Source organism: Zeus faber (genome assembly GCF_960531495.2).
Source record: "Zeus faber genome assembly, chromosome: 6".
Lineage (NCBI taxonomy): Eukaryota > Metazoa > Chordata > Actinopteri > Zeiformes > Zeidae > Zeus > Zeus faber.
In genome coordinates, this window is record NC_137201.1 from 14,529,773 (window position 1) to 14,550,055 (window position 20,283).

The 20,283-nt window shown below is 47.0% G+C and overlaps 1 protein-coding gene across 1 annotated transcript in view; it reads left to right on the plus strand.

Moving 5' to 3' along the window:
* Positions 1 to 561: 561 nt before the first annotated feature.
* The window catches only part of ptpn5 (protein tyrosine phosphatase non-receptor type 5), a gene marked incomplete at both ends in the record, with an annotated part of 23,371 nt that continues 3,649 nt past the window's right edge, over positions 562 to 20,283 (plus strand). Inside the window, 9 exons of the mRNA XM_080001751.1 lie at positions 562 to 843; positions 4,317 to 4,439; positions 4,591 to 4,686; positions 8,160 to 8,422; positions 9,968 to 10,160; positions 10,614 to 10,698; positions 10,886 to 10,965; positions 12,740 to 12,877; positions 13,246 to 13,356. Of these exons, the coding sequence (XP_079857877.1) occupies positions 562 to 843; positions 4,317 to 4,439; positions 4,591 to 4,686; positions 8,160 to 8,422; positions 9,968 to 10,160; positions 10,614 to 10,698; positions 10,886 to 10,965; positions 12,740 to 12,877; positions 13,246 to 13,356 (1,371 nt within the window). The remainder of the gene's footprint in view (positions 844 to 4,316; positions 4,440 to 4,590; positions 4,687 to 8,159; positions 8,423 to 9,967; positions 10,161 to 10,613; positions 10,699 to 10,885; positions 10,966 to 12,739; positions 12,878 to 13,245; positions 13,357 to 20,283) is intronic.

Here is a 20,283-nt window from a genome sequence, read left to right on the forward strand (position 1 = left end):
CAATCTCAGAGAGACAAGAGGATCCGGAGATGAGAGCCTCTCCACGCCGCACAGCTATAGTTGTGAATAGGCCTGTGGAATAAACCCAGCCTTTCTTCTGTCACACACATGCACGCACACACACACAACCTGACAAACAGAGTTAGTACACGTCACTGAGCTGGAAAGAGAATCAATATCCAGTTTAGCTGAGGCGACAGTGCGGATGTACAGTATATCACTGTCACAAAGACAAAGAGTGTGACGGGATGATCTATCGATCTATCTATCCATCTATCCATCTATCCATCTATCTATCTATCGATCTATCTATCTATCTATCTATCTATCCATCTATCTATCCATCTATCTATCTATCTATCTATCTATCTATCGATCTATCTATCTATCTATCCATCTATCCATCCATCTATCTATCTATCCATCTATCCATCTATCTATCTATCTGTCTGTTTGTCTATCTAGCTACAGTATCTACAGTATCTATCTATCTACTGTACTTGCTTCCATCGTTTTACTCTACATTCTCTAAACTCCGTTATTTTGGTTTTCAGGGAGATCATGAACCGTCGGCTGAGCAGCTCCACCCGTTCCCACACCGAGGACTCCATCTTCCTGAAGCCCGACGAGGATCCCGTGTGGTTGGACGAGCCCACCAGGGGCGACAAGTTCGGGGATGGAGCCCTCAAACCAGTGGTGGCCCTCAAGTCCGAGAAGGGTATCCTCCTGCCCGGACACCGGGACCCGAAGAGGGGGACGGAGGAAGTGTTCATGCACAAAGTGTACGCGCTGGTGGTGGAGATCCATTGCTGGGCCGCTTTGTTCATCCTCTCCCAGCTCACGGTAGGTGGACAGGCTGGAACAGGTGGAAAAAACCCTAAACGCACCCTTATGTGGCTTATAATTCCTTAAAATTATAACACACTCAATTCCATTCCATCATACACTTATCAAAACACACTTATCAATAACACAAAAACATCAATAGCACTTATAAATAATATCACCCTTATCAATGACACACTTATCAATAACAATAGAAGTCAGTCATAGGACCCTCCCTACAGGAATTTTTTGAAGAGAAAATAAGAAAAAATAGGATAAAAGGGATAGAAAGGTCATATTTTAAACAATAATAATAATAAATATAGGTGCAGGCAGCAATGCATGGGGTCCAAGTTATTCGCATTAGTTACAGTTAATTACAGTTTTCCGAGTTCCCGTGAAACACAGCAGCATTTCCTATCGAGCCGAAACGCAGCATCAGTTCCATAAAATTTCAGAGTTTCCATGGAACGCAGCATTAATTTTTACCAATTATCAGTTACAGTTTTCAGAGTTCCCATGGAACGCAGCATCGGGTCCCTCTCCCAACCTGGCGTAGATCCTGCGCGAACACACCAATGAAGTCTAGACTGCAGTGCACCGTGTACGTGGCCCCGTGTGGATGCCCAGCTAGAGCCACAGCCTGCACATATATAACAAATTGGATGATGATGTCGCGGGGCCCTTTGTGACATCATCATCCAATTTGTTATATATGTGCAGGCTGTGGCTCTAGGTGGAAGCGCCCCGCTCCACAGCCAGCTATACCACCGCAGCCCGCCCTGCTCCACCAACGTTCTCCCTACTTCCGGGAGATTGGCAACAGTTTTTCACAAATGTCTGCTCCAAATATAGATTGATGTGGATCAAACTTGATATAGTTGTGAAGAGGCCTGACCAAGTTCTTATACCATCGCTGAAGCCATCAGCACTGGACTTGGATGGGCAAAGCAGTTACATCCCTGCAAGAAAACCATCGCCTTTGTCAGAGCTGGGGAGCAGGCCACCTGTGCCAGAAGAACACCTGCAGGCATCCTAACCTCCTGCAGGCATCCTAACCTCCTGCAGGCATCCTAACCTCCGCAAGAGACTGGCAGCTGTTGGTGGACCTCGAGCGGCAGCTGAAGTTCCTCAGCCCCATTGCTGTTACCGCTCTGCGATCAGACATCGTCCTCGTGTCTGAGACCACTAAGCAAGCCGTGCTGCTGGAGCTGACAGTCCCGTGGGAAGACCGCCTGGAAGAAGCCTTTGAGAGGAAGCTCTCCAAGTATGCGGGACTGGTCAGCGACTGTCAGCAGGCTGGATGGAGAGCGAGGTGCCTCCCAGTGGAGGTGGAATGCAGAGGTTTTTGCGGCTCGTTCTTTGGCCAGAGCCTTCAGCAGTTTAGGCAACGAGGGAGAGAGGAAGAGGAGAGCCATCCGCAGTACCACGAAGCAGCAGAGAGGGCCTCAAGACGGCTGTGGCTCAAGAGAGGAGAACAGTGGAGACATGGTAGTTAGTTAGCCATCTGGACACAAGCCGAGGTCTGATCAGCCCTGGCTGGGTCACCTGGATGAGGGTGTATGATGTTGAAAGACCCGAAACACCCAATGATTCCAGGAACATCACTGATGATGTGTCCAGAGCCATCAGCAGATGTATTTAGACAGTGTAATTCTATGATCGGCTGTGGGTGGGTTTCCTACGCCGCAACTAACAACAGTTATCATTCTGAAGTAGAGCTGCATGATTATGGCAAAAATGATAATCATGATTATTATAGTCAATATTGTGATGGCGATTATTTATCACGATTATTCATCCATTTCTGGGAACAGAATTCTTTTATAGCACTTTGTAAATCAACAGAAAACTGCCTTCACAATAATAAGGTATTTTCTGAAGCTATAAATAAATAAACTTATGTAAGTGGTTTAACTGACTTCAGTTGTAGAGGATATATAATGAAGGGAATTGTGTGTAGTGGGCTACACCAAAAACACAAAAATAATGAACACATTTCAAAACACAAAGACAATAAATATTGGTTTTATTGTTACTAGTAATTCAAATTCAGGAAGTTTGTATATATTGATTACAATGGAATATATATAAATTCTGATAGTGATGTTATTGGGTTTTTATTTTGTAGAACTTACTCTGGTGCGTGTCAGTTGTGCTCCGAAGTGTATCTATTTATGACGTTTAATACGCTGCGCTTTGTTTAATCCAATTGTCTTCTGGTAATAATTTTTTTTTTTTTCAAGCCTAATAAAGTTTAATAGTAATGAAATAATGCCTGTCACTTTGTAACTTTGTATGGTTCAGAGTTCGTATCATATATTCTTTTCGTTAAAGTCCAATCGCGACTATATCTGTGTGTCCCGATTTTTCCTGTGGGCTGGACCCCCCTACTAATATATACCCATCACTGAAAAAACAACACACAAGTGTTATAGGGGAAGAAGGGATAAACAAAACCTGGTTGTAGCTTTGCGTGTATTTGTAAGATAACCTAAGGATAGAGAAAGTGATCATCATTGATAAGATAGTTTTCCTTTCTCATGTTCAATGCATGGATGGAAAAGGTCTGAAACCATTTGCCCCCTGAAAAGCTTCAGTTTTCAGCCCTGCACGCGATGTAGCGCTCTGTAAATCCAAGTCCTGTAATTAGTGCATTGCAATGGTAATATTGCCACTGGCCCACATTATTCTCCCCTCTTCTTTTAACTTATGGAGATTCTCTTCAGTCAGAGACCTTATTAGGACTGAATACTGACTCAAGTGCGCTCTCGTACGTGGTCACGTCGTACTTTCCCATCAGGTGTTATTGACGCATCTCCTAATATTCTCTCAGTTTTTCTCCTTTTTTCTGAACTTAATAAAAATTTGAAAAAACATACAGGGGAAACATTATCATATCTTAAATAAAACCTTTGTAAATGGGGTTTTGGTGTCAAGCTACCGCTCAATTTGCATATTTTTAAGACAGTTATTTTGTCGAGAGGTGGAGAGGGTGAGAGCCCTCAAACACACAAAATGAGTGTGTGTTTGTGTCCGTGTGTCTATGTACAGCAGTGATTCCCAAACTTTTAGCACGAGAACAAAACTTTGAATTGTTGATACGTACTGTAAGTTTACTGGTTTATTGCTTATTGTGAATTTGTAGGTGTATTATTTATTGTGTTGGCCCAAAAAAATCTCAATTTTGTACGGTGCCATTTATTTTCTATCTTCTATTTTTCTTACTTCATTGTTATCACCCATTGGTTCTGAGGTGAGCTGCTGTAACACCACAATTTCATTCAAGTGATGAATTAATTGTCTAATCAATTTGTCATATATCCCATAAGAATTTGCATATGTAAAAATATATAACAATACATGTATAATATATTCAACTGAATCAATAAATCATAATATACTATTTATTCAGTCCTCAATGTTAGTTCCGCTCTAGATTATTTACCCTCAGTCGCAATTTGCTCCTCTCCTCCTCTCTCCTCCTCCAGGGCTACTGGGTGTTCTTTGTGGTGGAAGGAAACGGGCCCCTCTCCTCCATCTACAAAGCCCTGCAGGTCATAGATTTCTATCTGGGCTTCATCCTGCCCTGTAACCCCATCTTCGGAATGGATGTAAGTACTAGCGCTGACCTCCACCACCGCCAGCCTCGGTGTCTCCATGAAAGAGAAGACAGCATTCAGAAGGAAATCTCCAGTTATTTCATGATTTTCTTCTTACGTGTCTATCCCCCCTCTCTCACCCTCCCCTCGCTTATCTCACCAGTCGGTGGTTTTGATGATGGAGGTGGTGAACACCAAACAGCATAATTGGATCGTACTTGGCACGGCAGGTGTCGGCGTGGCCATCTGTGTGATCATGGTAAAAAAAAATTAAATAAAATGTGGTCGAATAGTGCTCAGCGGTTCCCATTTGAAGTTCTGTCTTTTGTGTAGAATCAGAAACAAGTTAATTCCAGCAGTGATTTTACAAATTCAGAAAGTGCAATTCCTTTTTTTAATGGCTGACTGGACTTAAATAGGAAGAGAGCTACTTATTATAATTTGGCCCTTGAAGAGAGAAAGTAAATGCTGAAAAGGTGAATGCGAAATGCGATCATATAATTTAAGTCTACAGTATCTGCACTATAATAAGGTTTTAGCCAAAGGTTCTAAGACAAGAAGTTGTAAAATAATTTATTTAAAAGAATAATGATGATATTATTCTTGGGTTGGTGGGTTGGTGGGTTGGTTGGTTGGTTGATTGGTGGGTGGGTGGGTTGGCTGGTGGGTTAGTTGGTTGGATGGTTGGTGAGTTGGGTAGTGTGTTGGTTGGTTGGTGTGTTGGTTGATGTGTTGGTTGGCGTATTAGTTGGTTGGTGTGTTGGTTGGTTGGTGTATTGGTTGGTTGGTGTGTTGGTTGGTGGGTTGGCCGGTTGATTGGTGTGTTAGTTGGTTGGATGGTTGGTGTGTTGGTGTGTTGGTTGGTTGGTGTGTTGGTTGGTTGGTGAGTTGGTTGGTTGATTGGTTGGTTGGTGTGTTAGTGTGTTGGTGTTGGTGTGTTGGTTGTCGGGTTAGTTGGGTGGTGTGTTGGTTGGTTGGTGTGTTGGTTGGTGTGTTGTTTGTTTGGTTGATTGGTTGGTTGGTTGGTGTGTTTGTGTTTTGGTTGGTTGGTGTGTTGGTGTGTTGGATGGTGTGTTGGATGGTGTATTTGTTGGAGTGTTGGTGTTTCGGTTGGTTGGTTGATTGGTTGGTTGGTTGGTGTGTTTGTGTTTTGGTTGGTTGGTGTGTTGGTGGTGTGTTGGTGTGTTGGATGGTGTATTTGTTGGAGTGTTGGTGGTGTTTCGGTTGGTGTGTTGGTTGGTTGGTTGGTTGGTTGGTTGGTTGGTTGGTTGGTTGGTGTGTCGGTTGGTTGGTGTGTTGGTTGGTTGGTGTGTTGGTTGGTTGGTGAGTTGGTTGGTTGGTGTCTTTGTTGGTGTGTTGGTTGGTTGGCTGGTTGTTTGGTTGGTGTGTTGGTTGGCTGGCTGGTTGGTTGGTGTGTTGGTTGGTTGATGTGTTGGTTGGTTGGTGAGTTGGTTGGTTGGTGTTTTGGTTGGTGTGTTGGTTGGTTGGTGAGTTGGTTGGTTGGTGAGTTGGTTGGTTGGTGAGTTAGTTGGTTGGTGTGTTGGTTGGTTGGTGTGTTGGTTGGTTGGTGTGTTGGTTGGTTGGTGTGTTGGTTGGCTGGTTGGTTGGTTGGTTGGTGTGTTGGTTGGCTGGCTGGTTGGTCGGTGTGTTGATTGGTTGGTGTGTTGGTTGGTGAGTTGGTTGGTTGGTGTGTTGGTTGGCTGGTTGGTTGGTTGGTGTGTTGGTTGGCTGGCTGGTTGGTTGGTGTGTTGGTTGGTTGGTGTGTTGGTTGGTTGATGTGTTGGTTGGTTGGTGAGTTGGTTGGTTGGTGTGTTGGTTGGTGTGTTGGTTGGTTGGTGTGTTGGTTGGTGTGTTGGTTGGTTGGTGTGTTGGTTGGTTGGTGAGTTGGTTGGTTGGTGTGTTGGTTGGTGTGTTGGTTGGTTGGTTGGTTGGTTGGTTGGTTGTGTTGGTTGGTTGATGTGTTGGTTGGTTGGTGAGTTGGTTGGCTGGTGTGTTGGTTGGTTGGTGTGTTGGTTGGCTGGTTGGTTGGTTGGTGTGTTGGTTGGTTGGTGTGTTGGTTGGTTGGTGAGTTGGTTGGTTGGTGTGTTGGTTGGCTGGTTGGTTGGTTGGTTGGTTGGTTGTGTTGGTTGGTTGATGTGTTGGTTGGTTGGTGAGTTGGTTGGTTGGCTGGTTGGTTGGTTGATGTGTTGGTTGGTTGGTGAATTGGTTGGTTGGTGTGTTGGTTGGTTGGTGTGTTGGTTGGTGTGTTGGTTGGTTGGTGTGTTGGTTGGTTGGTGTGTTGGTTGGCTGGTTGGTTGGTTGGTGTGTTGGTTGGCTGGTTGGTTGGTTGGTGTGTTGGTTGGCTGGTTGGTTGGTTGGTGTGTTGGTTGGCTGGCTGGTTGGTCGGTGTGTTGGTTGGTTGGCGGCGCCACTTTATTCATGTTGGGGTTTTTTTGTCAGTCAGTGTGCATTACGATAACAGGATAAAACAGATAGAAGATTACTGAAATGCACAGGAATAACATTTCAACGAGGAATTCTGAACAAGGGGAATCACAAATTTATTTTATATGTGTGAATCGATGCAGACACGACTCTCTGTGTCAATCGCGGACAGCTGTGCCCTGTTCATTATTTGCATGGAACAGCCAAATCCCATTAGACTGACAAAATTCTGAGTCGGGTACAGCCCTAGAAATAATTAATAATAATCGGACACACACAAAAGTCCCCCATATGTTTAATGGGGCGCTCAAAGCTGAAGTGACAAGTGGCAGCAGAGCAACTGAAAGGTTTTGTTTCTCCAGAAGTCCATAGGATGGAAGACATTCGATGATGATACCACAGTGTTGCGTTTATGCGGTTATCATCACAGCCCTATTGGTTGGTTGGTTGGTTGGTTGGTTGGTTGGTTTGTTGTTTGGTGTGTTGGTTGGTGTGTTGCTTGGTGTGTTCAATGTTGAACACATTGTTGTTGATTGATTGGTTGGTTGGTTGGTATGTTGGTTGGTTGGTTGGTTGGTTAGTTGGTTGGTGTGTGGATTGGTTGGTTGGTTGGTTGGGTGGTTGGTGTGTTGATTGGTTGGTTGGTGTGTTGGTTGGCTGGATGGTTGAGGTGTTGGTTGGTTGGTTGGTTGATTGGTGTGTTGATTGATTGGTTGGTTGGTTGGTTGGTGTGTTGGTTGGTGTGTTGATTGATTGGTTGGTTGGTTGGTTGGTGTGTTGGTTGGTGTGTTGGTTGGTTGGTTGTTGGTGTGTTGGTTGATTGGTTGATTGGTTGGTTAGTTGGTTGGTTGGTCGTTTGGTTGATTGGTTGGTGTGTTGGTTGGTGTGTTGGTTGATTGGTGTGTTGGTTGGTTGGTTGGTGTGTTGGTTGGTTAGTTGTTGGTGTGTTGGTTGATTGGTTGATTGGTTAGTGAGTTGGTTGGTTGGTTGGTTGGTTGGTGAGTTGGTTGGCTGGTGTGTTGGTTGGTTGGTGTGTTGGTTGGTTGGTGTGTTGGTTGGTTGGTGAGTTGGTTGGTTGGTGTGTTGGTTGGCTGGTTGGTTGGTCGGTGGGTTGGTGGGTTTGTTTGATGTTTGATTGATTGATGCTTTGATTGATTGATGCTTTGATTGTTTGACTGATTGACTGATATTTTTAATAGATTTTTTTATTGATTGATTGGTTGATGGCTGATTGGTTGATTGATTGATTGATTGATTGGTTGATTTATTGATTGATTGATTGATTGATTGGAAAACTACTCCTTCTAGGTGGTGCACATGGTGTGTAAGTGGCGTTACGGGTGTGGCCTTTGGTCAGTGACGACTGTCGTCAGGGAAACCGGTGACAGGCGTCAGTCCGTAAGCCGCCAGCCGTCCTTCACCCTGTCGGAGTGGACGGATGCCCAGGAGGACCTGCTGGACCTGGACCCGGTGCCGGTGCCCCAGACGCCCCTCTTCGACCTGGGTACTGATACCAAGATGGAGGTGGACGCTGCCACCCTCACTGTCACACCAGTGGGGCTCCAAGAAAGGTCAGTGGAGATGTGCTTTTATTGTGACGAGACCATGATAAAACAAGGGCATATGTGTTAGTCCCAGTGTCATTTACCGCTAGTATCCCTGTGAGTATAGAATGTATCATTACGTAGATTCTGTCTATTCTGGAAAACTCTTAACGGAACAGAACATTTTTGGCTTTCCAGAACTTTATCAGTGTCAATTTGTAGCCTGTAACGCTGACCCAGGTTAATTAACATACATTACAAATGAATCTGCTGAAGGAGTTGAAGGAAATGTTTGCCATTTTTTCAACCTAGGCATTATTCAAATGTTGGTTCCCATCATTAACTGTTTATATTAACTGTTCATAATCTCACTAAACGCTTCACTATGGAGATTACATAAGAGACTAGAAACAGCCACTTGTGTCACTTCCTACTGGTAACCTTCTGCAGCCAACGTTAGGTAATGGATTTCACTGTTATTAAAAACATGTTAAAAAAATAGACACGTGGGACTAAAACATGTAGTATAGATGATGGGAACCAACCTTTTCAAGGCCTGGGTTGAAAAATGGCGAACCTATCATTTAACAAGGTTGCTTCAGACTAACTAATAATCTTTTGACGGTCTTAAGTGTTTTTATGGCTGACACGCATTTGATCACAGCCATTAAAAACCAAACCAGTTTGTCTGTTAAACATTAAAATTAGTTATTAAAAGAAACAGAGAGGACCAGACACCACAACCCACTGATTCGTTACAGCTGGGGATAGCCCACGTGCAAGGCACAGACACAGGAATAGTGGTATATAAGAACCACGATTTATTGAAGGGAACAAAGTGGTAAGAGGTCCAGCAGGCAGGGCAGGCAGATCAGGCACAACAGGCAGGCGGGGAAGGTCTGGAAGGCAGGGCAGAGGGACAGGACAGGTAGGTAAGGCAGGACAAGCAGGTAGCCAGGCGGGAGGGGGAGGTCAGGCAGGCAGGGAAGGCAAGTAGACAGGACAGGTAGGTAAGGCAAGACAGGCAGGCAGGCGTGGGATGTTGTGCAGGCAGGTAGACAGGACAGGTAGGTCAGGCAGGACAGGCAGACAGGCGGGCGTGTAGGTGGGCATGCAAGCAGGTAGGCAGACGGATAGGCAGGCAGGGAACCAGAGAGTTGGTAACTGGGCCAATAGGGATTTACTTCAATATGTGTCGGCAGAGCAGGTGAGGTGAATCATCAGGTGAGAGAGAGAATGCAGCCACACCCACCACACACACACACACACACACACACACACACACACACACACACACACACACACACACACACACACACACACACACACACACACACACACACACACACACACACAGGGAGGGAAAGGGAGTGAAAGGGAGTGAAAGAGGGACTGGCTGCAGGCTAGGTGCTAGAGGAGGCGGAAGTGGAGGACGTGACATGGTTGCAGTTGAACAACTACATTTGTGGATCAAATTCATTTTCATATTTTTATCTACAGTTGGGTTGGATATACAAGCATCCCCCTATCGCTATCTCCTCACGCTTGTCTGATGCTATCAATATTCCGCAGGAGGGGTTCCAACGTGTCCCTGACCCTGGACATGTGCACACCTGGCTGCACAGAACCCTACGGCTACGGGGCACAGCTGTCCCCGAGGGACCAGTCCGCCCAGGAGTACCTCAGGGAGGGAACCCACACGCTGACCCCGGCCATGCTGCACTCCCGGGCCCTGGATGACCAGAGCCTGCAAGCGGAGTTCTATGTGAGCGGGAGCACACACACACACACACACACACACACACACACACACTGAAGGGTAAACAGACAAGGCACAACAGAAACAGGAGAAAGGCAGGAAAAGACCTAGCCTACAGTGTACAGACACACACCAGCCCACACATTTATTCACACTCACCAGCCCAGTGGAGCTCAGCGCCCACCCTGCAGCTACTCCATCATGTATCAGTGGGCGAAGGAAAGAAGGATGGATGGAAACAGGCGTATTTGCATACCAAAATCTGCAGAGGATTCCGGTGTCTGCGAGGCAGAAATATCTGCGCCCGCGATCTCACATGAACCATCTGTAGCCTACTGTCTCGATCGCAAACAGAAACAAACAGAGGAATAGGGGATGTCATGCAAAATGTAACAAGACTTAGTGAATCACACAAAAGTCCTGAACGTTGTTCTCCGCTGCTCCCTGTCCAACATGCAGGAGACGCCGATGAATTTTGTGGACCCTAAGGAGTACAGCTACCCCGGATTGGTGAGGAAGAACCGCTATAAAACCATCCTGCCCAGTAAGTATAAGCACGGCATCCATTTAGAAATATAGCCACATCATAATATAAAATACAAAATATGAAATATGTATTTAGGGTTCTCAGGTCAAGAACCAGACCTCATTCATTCCCATTCTAACCCATGTCCCACATTGTTTTGTCGCCTGAGTTTGAACTCTTCTAACCTGAAGCTGTCTGTCTCCAGACACACACAGCAGAGTGATCCTCCAGTCTCTAGATGAGGAGGATTTCCTCAGCACCTACATCAATGCTAATTACCTAAAGGTAGGAAAAATAATGTATGTTGTTTCATGGGCGCCGGAAGGAGGGGCACCAGCAGTTTTTGTCCCCCCACTTTCAGGTATTATGCAAAAGGTTTTTTGGCGAGAATGTCTAGGCCAGGTATTACGGTAATAGAACGTTGGTGATTACATCGAAAGCCTATTGCTATTGTTTGTGGTGTGGTTTAAGCAGTCAATTAATGAGTCTAATTAATATGGCCCAGGATCAGGGGTGGCTGTAGGACTGTTGCTCCAGAGCAATCAACAGACACAGGTTAAATCACCCATCCCCACACACACGCAGAAGGAGCCCTTGTAATGACATGTTTCCATCTGCTCTGGGCTTTTCCATCTTGCCAACTCTCTACAATAAACTGGTATGTTTCAACACCATCGCCTGTGTCTCTGTCAGAGGGCTCTGAAAAAGCCACTTGGGTGGTGTGTGGCAGGGGAATTGCTACAGTGGTGCCTGAACAGGGACTCTCTGGAATGGAGAAGGGACACAGAAGGTCTGAAGACGCACTGGGGCCAAAAGCATGTCAACAAGCGGCAACAGCACCAGCCCTCTCCCAACTGGCAGCAGCACCCTGGATGTCCAGCTGAGGACAGGGGGTGAAGCAGCCGCAGCAGCCACCATGGGTGACCGCCTGCGGCTAGCTGCTCCACCAAGCAGCCAGGGATCATCCAGAAGCCCCACAACAAGGCCACCCCTCCAAGCAGCCCCCGCAACAGCCAGCACAGTAGCCTAAGGTCCGACGCTCCGGAAAGGAAGGAAGGGCGTCTGTCGCTGTCCAGGGGAAGGGTCACCCATTGACTATGCTGTTCCGGGGAACCAGGTCTCTGGGAATGGGGGCCGTTTCTGTTTTGTTGGACAGTTTCCCTTGTTTTAGGTCTGGAACCGTGGTTCAGAGTCAGGTCTTTTATTATGTTTAGGTATGGGAACCCTGTGTCAGAGTCGGTCATTTCAAGGTATGGGAATCTTGTTCCAGAATCACCATTTTATTGTATTTATTTTTTCCTTTTTCTTCTCTGCTTGGTGGGGGGGGGGGGGGTTGTGTTCAACGAACACAGATTAAATCATCCATCCCCACACACACACACACACACAGGATGGATCCTTGTCATGAGATATTTCCATCTGCTCTGGCTTGTTCCATCTTGCCACTCTCTCCAAGAAACTGTTACGTTTCAACGCCATTGTCTGTGTTTCTGTGTCAGAGGGCCATGAAAAAGCCAGTGCCGTTGTGTTGTTTTATTCTATGCAATAGGTCATGCTTACATCCTTTAAGCACGGATGAACGATGTTTTCCCAGTACAAAGAGTTGGAAAATACATTATATCAATAATAATGTCATATAATATATATAAAAATAATATATAATATATATAACATTATATATAGAATATCAATATGATATAATATTGTGATTTTTGAATTATTTTTGCATTATTGTAATACAGTTTAAATATAGTATTTTTCTTGAAATTAAGGGTGCATTACAGTATAGTATTATTACAGTGATGTTCAATCTTTTTTGCAGAGGTTTCAAGGACCTGGAAATACCTCTTTCCGTTCGGTCATCATATTGATTTGATTTGATTTGATATGATTGCATTACTAATGGATGTTTCTTGCATGCAACAAATAATCCGTCCTTAGTTTCAATTTGGTATTTTTGGAAAGAACCAATAGCCATTGAGTCTAAATCGAAATCCTATGTAAATATATCTGAAATAAAAATAAATGCAAGTCTGACAGGACTGTTTGTGTGGTACAGGGTTACAGGGGTGAGGAGCGGGCGTACATCGCCACCCAAGGCCCGACCGTAAACACTGTCGGGGACTTCTGGAGGATGGTGTGGCAGGAGGGAAGCCCCATCATCGTCATGATCACCAACCTGGAGGAGAAGAATGAGGTCAGTGGCTAGATGATGGATGGATGGATGGGTGAACAGATGGATGGATGGATGATAGGTGGGTGGATGGGTAGACGAATGGATGAATGGATGATAGATGTAGGGCTGAATGGATAGATGGATAGATGAATGGATAGAAAAATGGATTGGTGGGTGGGCGGATGGATGCATGGATGGATGGATGGATGGATGGATGGATGGATGGATGGGTGCATAGTAGAGTGAAGGAAGAAGACATGATGATGCTTCAATAAAACACGGACAGGGGAATAGAGGGACCTGTGTGTGTGTGTGTGTGTGTGTGTGTGTGTGTGTGTGTGTGTGTGTGTGTGTGTGTGTGTGTGTGTGTGTGTGTGTGTGTCTTGTAGAAATGTGCGGAGTACTGGCCCGAGGACACTGTGACCCACGAGGGCATTGAGATCACTGTTGTCACGGTAACCCAGGAGGATGACTACAGTCTGCGGGTGTTCACTCTAAAGGTGAGATTGTACGGAGACACAAATAACACAAACACAACACAAATGAGAGCTTCTACTTCTCTAGTCTGCTAATAATGTAATTATTTAAAAAAAAGTTCCTTTTAAAAAGTGAATAAACAATATACAGTTGTTTACCTAAAAGTAGTGGGAATTGACCAAAGGATAAAAGTTTATTTTGAAAAAATGAAAAAAAACAAAAAAAAAACAAACTAGATATTTTTAGGGGTCCAGCGGCCAGGGCTGAAACTCCATTGTTATTGTTCGGCCTTCTGCCCTCACACGGTGTAGCCATACGTGGCTATGCAGAGAGCTAAACACTCTCTCCCAATATGTACCCGGAGGCAGGAGCTCACTTTTGATCTGTAATGGAAGAAGTGTTAAACTGTGGAAAGCGTTCCCGATACCATCACAATGCTATGATGTCACAGCACAAACTGGGTTGGGGCAGGACACTCCCCTCCTTGGAGCAGAACACCCGCCTAGCATCTGTAAGATGTCAAACCACCAGGATCGTTGACCTTTGGGAGTCATACTTCACAAACCTTTGCCTTGGAGTCTTTGGGCAGAAGGTCAACCTGACGGGCCTAAGGAACAGCTTCGCTGCACCGTCCATGCTTATCTGTACCTCAATCTTCCTCACCTTCCCATCGTCACTGGTAAAAGCCCTTGCGATGAAACCGAGGGGCCAGTCATTCCTCTTGACTTATGTCAACCTATGTCAAAGGTATGGCATTGACTATCGCTGTGACCTCCGCATGAATGTTGTAAGGACCTCGTGGGTCAGCGTGACGATCCCATGTTTGAGGAGCATGGGACGTGTGACTCCGATCATCCACCCTCAGCTGCCGCCCATGTGCGGAGAGTGTGGGGGATTGAACTGCCATGTGCAGTTCAGGTAGCTCTCTATTTGCTTGTCACTGGGCCTGACGGAGTCTATCTGGAGCTCCTTGCTTGTGCCCAGAAAGTCGGTTCCACAAACTGACCTGAACTGCTTCACAGGACCCCTGATGATGAAGAAACGTCTGAGGGCATTAATGAAGCTGGAGGAGTCCATTGAGTAGCACTTCAATGTGTACTGCACATGAGCTCATTTATGTGAAGATGACGGCCCACCACTTGCTGTTCGCCGATCCTCCTCGGGTTCTTTGTGCAGTAACAAGCCAAGGGCCAAACACATCCGACCCTACGTACGTGAAGGGGGGGTCTGTGCTAAGGCGATCAACGGATAGGTCTGCCATGATCGTTCCCATCTAGCCCCGAAGTCCGTGACAGGTCACGCAGCCCTAAATTGTGGCGCTGATAGATCGCCCAAAATCCAGCTGCTCTCACCGCTCCCTCTGTGAAGTGTCGGCCCTGGTGCGTAACCTGCTTGTGGAAGTGTCTGATTATCAATGTGGTGACGTGGTGTCTGCCCGGAACCAGTACTGGGTGGGCCACCTCTGGAGCCACCTCTGCTTTTGCCAGACGACCTCCACCCCCAGAAGCTTGGGTGAAGGAGTAAGTGAAGTGTCAAAGCATAGCCACGGCTCTTGAGAGAAACCTCCAGCTGAGCCCCAGACTGTGCTGCATGGGAGGGGAGTCCTGATGAAAGTCGAGGTCCTGCAAGCCCTTGGCGAGGCCCTAGAAGTAGAAGTGCTGTACCACGTACTAGTGTGCTTTGACCCCATACTCCTTCTCCCCTTCTATTGCGGTCTTCTGTAGTCCGTAGATGGCTACAGGGGCAATTGACGAACACGTGGACCTTCATGTGAAACTCTGTCACTTCACTGTCTAGATGGTGGTTACGAAACCACGAGAAACTAAGATAGTCACGGTTATCCTCCCTGACCAGGAAGCTATGAAAAATCTGCTGGATGTCAGCTATGATCGCAACTGGCTCGGTCCTGAAGTGAACTAGGACCCTGAGCAGAGTGTTATCTAAGTCTGGGCTTTGTTGTTGGCACGTGTAATGATACGCCATTGTACTGTGCACTGCCGTCGAACACGACCCTGATCTGTCCTGGTTTCTGCGGATCGTAGACCCCAAAACTTTGTAGATTCCAGCACTCCCCACCATCTTCCAGCATGGGCGCCGGTTCAGAGGGTCCACAGCTGAAGATTTTCTTCATGAACTCCATGTAGTGGTCCTTCATCTCCGGCCTCCTCAACAGAGTATGGCAAACGCCATAAAGCGGTTGAGGGCCTGGACTCAATTGTTGGACAGATGCGCTCTGCACTCGCAGGACGGGAGTGGGGCCACCCAACTGTTAGCGTCGTCCTTGAATAACCCGCCCTTCATGATTTCGAGGAAGTTCACATCCTCGGCCGAGGGCGTAGTCTAATCGTCGTTGACCATGGGGGCGAAGACGCAGTCGCCCACATCCCCGCACATGACATATCACCCCCCCGGGACCCTCTCTTCCACATGGAACCTACTCTCGCATGTGCGAAGATAACTGGGCTGGGCATTCTCGCGAACGTTGGTTTGCCCGCACATGTGATGGACTTATGCGCCCCCCAAATGCAGACATCACCCACAACAACCCACCCGAAAGCAAGCTTCTGGGCATGGGGCACATCGCCCAGCCCGTAGATCGTAAGCTTGTCTGGTACATTCCTGCCGAGCAACAGCAGGATTTCTGCCGTGGGTTGGAGCGGCAGAATCTTAGCGGCCACCTCCCTCAAATGGGGATGGTAGCCCGTTGTCTCTGGCATAGTGATGTCATCTCTGTTGTTAGGTATGTGGTCACACTCGATCAGCGTCGGTAATGGTAGGCTCAGCCTGCCATCAACGGTCTCCACCACAAAACCAAAGAATGACTCTACTGTCCCTTGACACGTCTGCAAGGTATATGGGTAGGTGTCCGCTTGAACGTCGAAGATATCGAAGAAGGCGGATCTGGCCAGCTAGTGGTTGCTCTGCTCGTCTAGCGTTATGTACATACACCTTTTCATGTCCGGGCGCCCTTAGGGGTAGACGTCGGCCAAGGTTATCTTGGTGCAGGATCTGCCCTGCAGGCCCGCTCCACAGACCATTGTGCAGCTGACCGAGCTTATCTGCCCCTCCTCGTCCCATGGTTGGGCCTGCCTTATGCTCGCGTCCCGTAGCTCCCTATCATGTGCGATGGTGCCCTGCTGCAGGCCCGGTGCTCCATCCCTCAGCTGCCCAGGGGGGGGGGGGACCAGCATGAAGGGACGCTATGTGGTGTTCACTGCCGCACTCTGAGCAGTGGACGTCAACTTTGCGAGGTGGCGCAGGGGAGTCGTCCAAGCACAGCATCTAAAGCATAAAGACTGTTGCCTCAGAAACTCTTCCTCTGTGCAAGCGGTTTGCCCCTGAAGGTTCTGTCTGGGGGTTCCTCCGAGTCCCAGAGGGGGAAGCCGGGATCTAAGCGCACTTCCGTTCGCCTCTCCACAAACTCCACAAAAAAACTGAAATGCGGGTAAGAGCACATGTTACCCCCCGGATGCCGCGCTCATCAAATGAGCATCGCCTGGCTCTGCCGGCCGTACAACCACGGCAATCCAGGTTATTCTCATTTGTAGTTCCACGTTGGTGGAACGAGCTGCCAAAAATGACCAGAGCAGGGACCTCCCTCTCTGTTTTTAAGACGCACTTGAAGACACAGCTCTTCAGAGAGTACCTCCTCTCCTAACTTACAATTACTTAGCACTACCTAGCAGTATTTATTGTTACACTAATGTCTCTGTCGCAATGTAGCTTGAATGTTATTCTCCTTTATAAGTCGCTTTGGATGAAAGCGTCTGCTAAATGACTAAATGTAATGTAAAATGTATACACTGTGCGTCCCTTTGTAGTCTGTGCCCTGAAACGCCCATGCCTCTTGGAGAGCGTATGGGAGTTTTTTTTCCAATGGAGCACATGCCTTTGGCTAAATCGAGATAGCAGGGGCCAGCCAAATACCCCTTGCACTTAATCTAATCCACTTCATGAAGCAGGTTCATGAGGGACCTCAGCTGTTTGAAGTTCCTATCCTGGATCAGTAGGAAGTTGTCTAGCCTTGCAAACAGCAACCGCGCTATGGCTTCTGGCAATCCACCTCCATGATAGATAATCCCCCGGGAGGTTGTTGAACATCCTCAGTCCCGACAAGAAGAGGTCCCGACGAGCCATGTAAATGCTTACACTAGCTCCCATCGACTGAGTCTGTCGCGGCCAGGGTGGACGTTGCCATCGTCAGGGGGTCCTCCATGGTGAGGGGCTCCAAGCGGTGATATGGAGCAGCCCGCGTCCTGGCGGCCTCCGTACTGCTGACCTCTGGGCGGTGGTACGGATGGTGTTGCGACCAAGCCCATGTCCTGGGGGCCTCCGTACTGCTGAGCTCTGGGCAGTGGCATGGGCGGTGTTGCCTGCTACGCGCCCTGCGGGCCTCCGTGCTGCCTAGATCTGGGCGACTGTATGGTCAAGCCCGCATCTGGGGGGCCTCCATACTGCCAACCCCGGGAGGCGGTACGGCCAAGCCCACGTCCTGGGGGCCTCCGTACTGCCGAGCTCTGGGCAGTCGTACGAAGAGTACCAAGCCCACATCCTGAGGGCCTCCATACTCTCAGGCTCCGGGAGCTGGTACGGCCAAGCCCACGTCCTGTCGGCCTCCATACTGCAGAGCTCTGGACAATGGTATGGGCGGTATCGAGCATTGCTGCGTCACTACCTGAAATTAGTTTTGACATCATCGCGCTGTATCGCTCCCCGTGCCGGTGTGAGGAGGCGTCCTAGTGTCCCAGATGATGAAGAAGCTGAGGCCTCCACCTCCCTTTCCTCTTTAAGGGCTCAGCCTTTTCTAATTCCATATCCATTTGATGCCTTGCATACCGGCCTCCATACTTGCAACTGTGGCTCTTGCACAGGCCTCTGCACTGACATTGGACCTACTGGACTTGATAGACCTGCCGGCCGATTTAAGGACTTATTGGCCGACTGAATGGACTTGTTGGCCAACTTGAAGGATTTGCTGGACGACTTGCCGAGCCCGCTTTGCGCAGTCAACTTTGTACTGCCACTGCGGTCCAGGCCTTGTGCCCGTTCCTCCAAGCCAGGCTGTCTTCTTGGGCCCAGGAATCCCGTGGAGCCTCGGGGTGCCGAGGGGTCTGAGGGTTCCGTGGGGCATGCATGTTCTCACATTCTTGCTCTCAGCAGTAACTCAGTGGTTTCCAAGCCAGGAGATGACTTGAGGTGAAGTTAATCTTTTTTCTCTTCTGCCCTCAACACATGCACACGTACATGGCTATGCAGCGAGTTAACACTCTCCCAATAAGTACGTGGAGGCAGGAGCTCACTTTTGGTATCTTTAATGTAAGCGGTGTTAAACTGTGGAACAGTACAGAAATGTGCAGACTACTGACCAGTCTTTATGCAGATGTAAATAGCCTGTTAATACGTTGTCATAGCTCCTACACTGTATGCATACATGAATAACATGAATAAACTCACAGATTGAGCTTTCTCAGGGGCAATGACGAGGCTGATGGAAGAGATGTTAGTCCAAGTCTGAGACATGATCGCATTGCGAACACTAGTGGAGTGAATACTGACAGACAACAGGAACGAGACTGAGGCTGAGAGCGGTGATGAGATGTATACACTGTATACAGTACTGTACATATAGTAAATATAGTGTATATATAGTGTATATAGCATATATAGTGTATATAGCATATATAGTGTATATAGTATATACATAGTTTATATAGTATATATAGTGTATATTGTATATAAAGGGTGATGCGCGATGAGATGCTTGACACTGAGATGCCGCGTACAATACAGAGCGTACAATACGCAGCATCCGATACAGACTGGTCAGAGAGCTGGTCGAAAGTCCTAACGGTCGTTAAACAGGTAGGTCATTAAGTGAGGAGTACCTGTATTCTATATGTATTGTGGTAGCCAGGCTCTGATTTTGCATTCTTGCCAGTGCAGTGATCATGACGTGCAGATTCCACTTTCCCGCTAACAGCCTCTTTTGCTTTTGAATATTGAATGAGTCCCATGGGTTTGACACAGATTTGTGCCCTGCCGCTTTATTGTCTATTTGGTGTCGTTGATGTAACCGTAGTTAAGAGACGTTTCTTTTCCTTTTTTTTGTTTCTTTCATTCATGTGCTCGCCACAGAGGCTCTCAAAGTAATTTGGGGTGGCGGCGGCGTTTGCACTTAACAAACAAAACATCATAATCCAGTAAAAGCACAGCGCTCTGATTACGGAGCTTCAGGGGGATTGTTATGTAACCGTGCTCGGAGTTAAAAGCTTCTGTTGTTCTGCATCTATTTTTTCCCTCTGGTTTAAAAGTTATTCATGAAACTGACAAAAAACTAAGGTCTGAGTGTTTAGACGACTGATGAGCATTAAAAGCAAAGTTTACACATCTGACAGTAAATGCTCATTTCTTATAAGCAGTGGTGGAAAAAGTACACAGACTTTTAAAGGTGCAGTGTGTAGAACTCACTTGTCAGAAATTATAACCTGTGTATAATCCCATGAAAATAAGAATCATTGTGTTTTAATTTACCTTACAAATGAGCCGTATATATCTACATAGGGAGCGGGCGCTCTTCCACGGAGGTGGCCATGTTGCACCACCATGTTTCTACAGTAGCCCAGAACGGACAAATCAAACAGTGGCTCTAGAGAGGGCATTCTGTTTTGCAGCCACTGTAGGTTCTCCTACACCCTTGGAAGGGGAGGGGTATTCACTTAGTGGCAATCTGCAACGTCATCGCTAGATGCTGCCAAATTCTACACACTTCACCTTTAAGATAAAGTATGTACTTGCTCTTAAATGTATATAGTCAGAATCAGAACCAGGCTTTATTGGCTAAGTATGCTCCCACACGCAAGGAATTTGATTGAATTTTCAATGACTCTTCGTACTTACTTAAAAATGTAAATAATAAATAAAGCAACATTTTAGAAACTATTAACATAAAA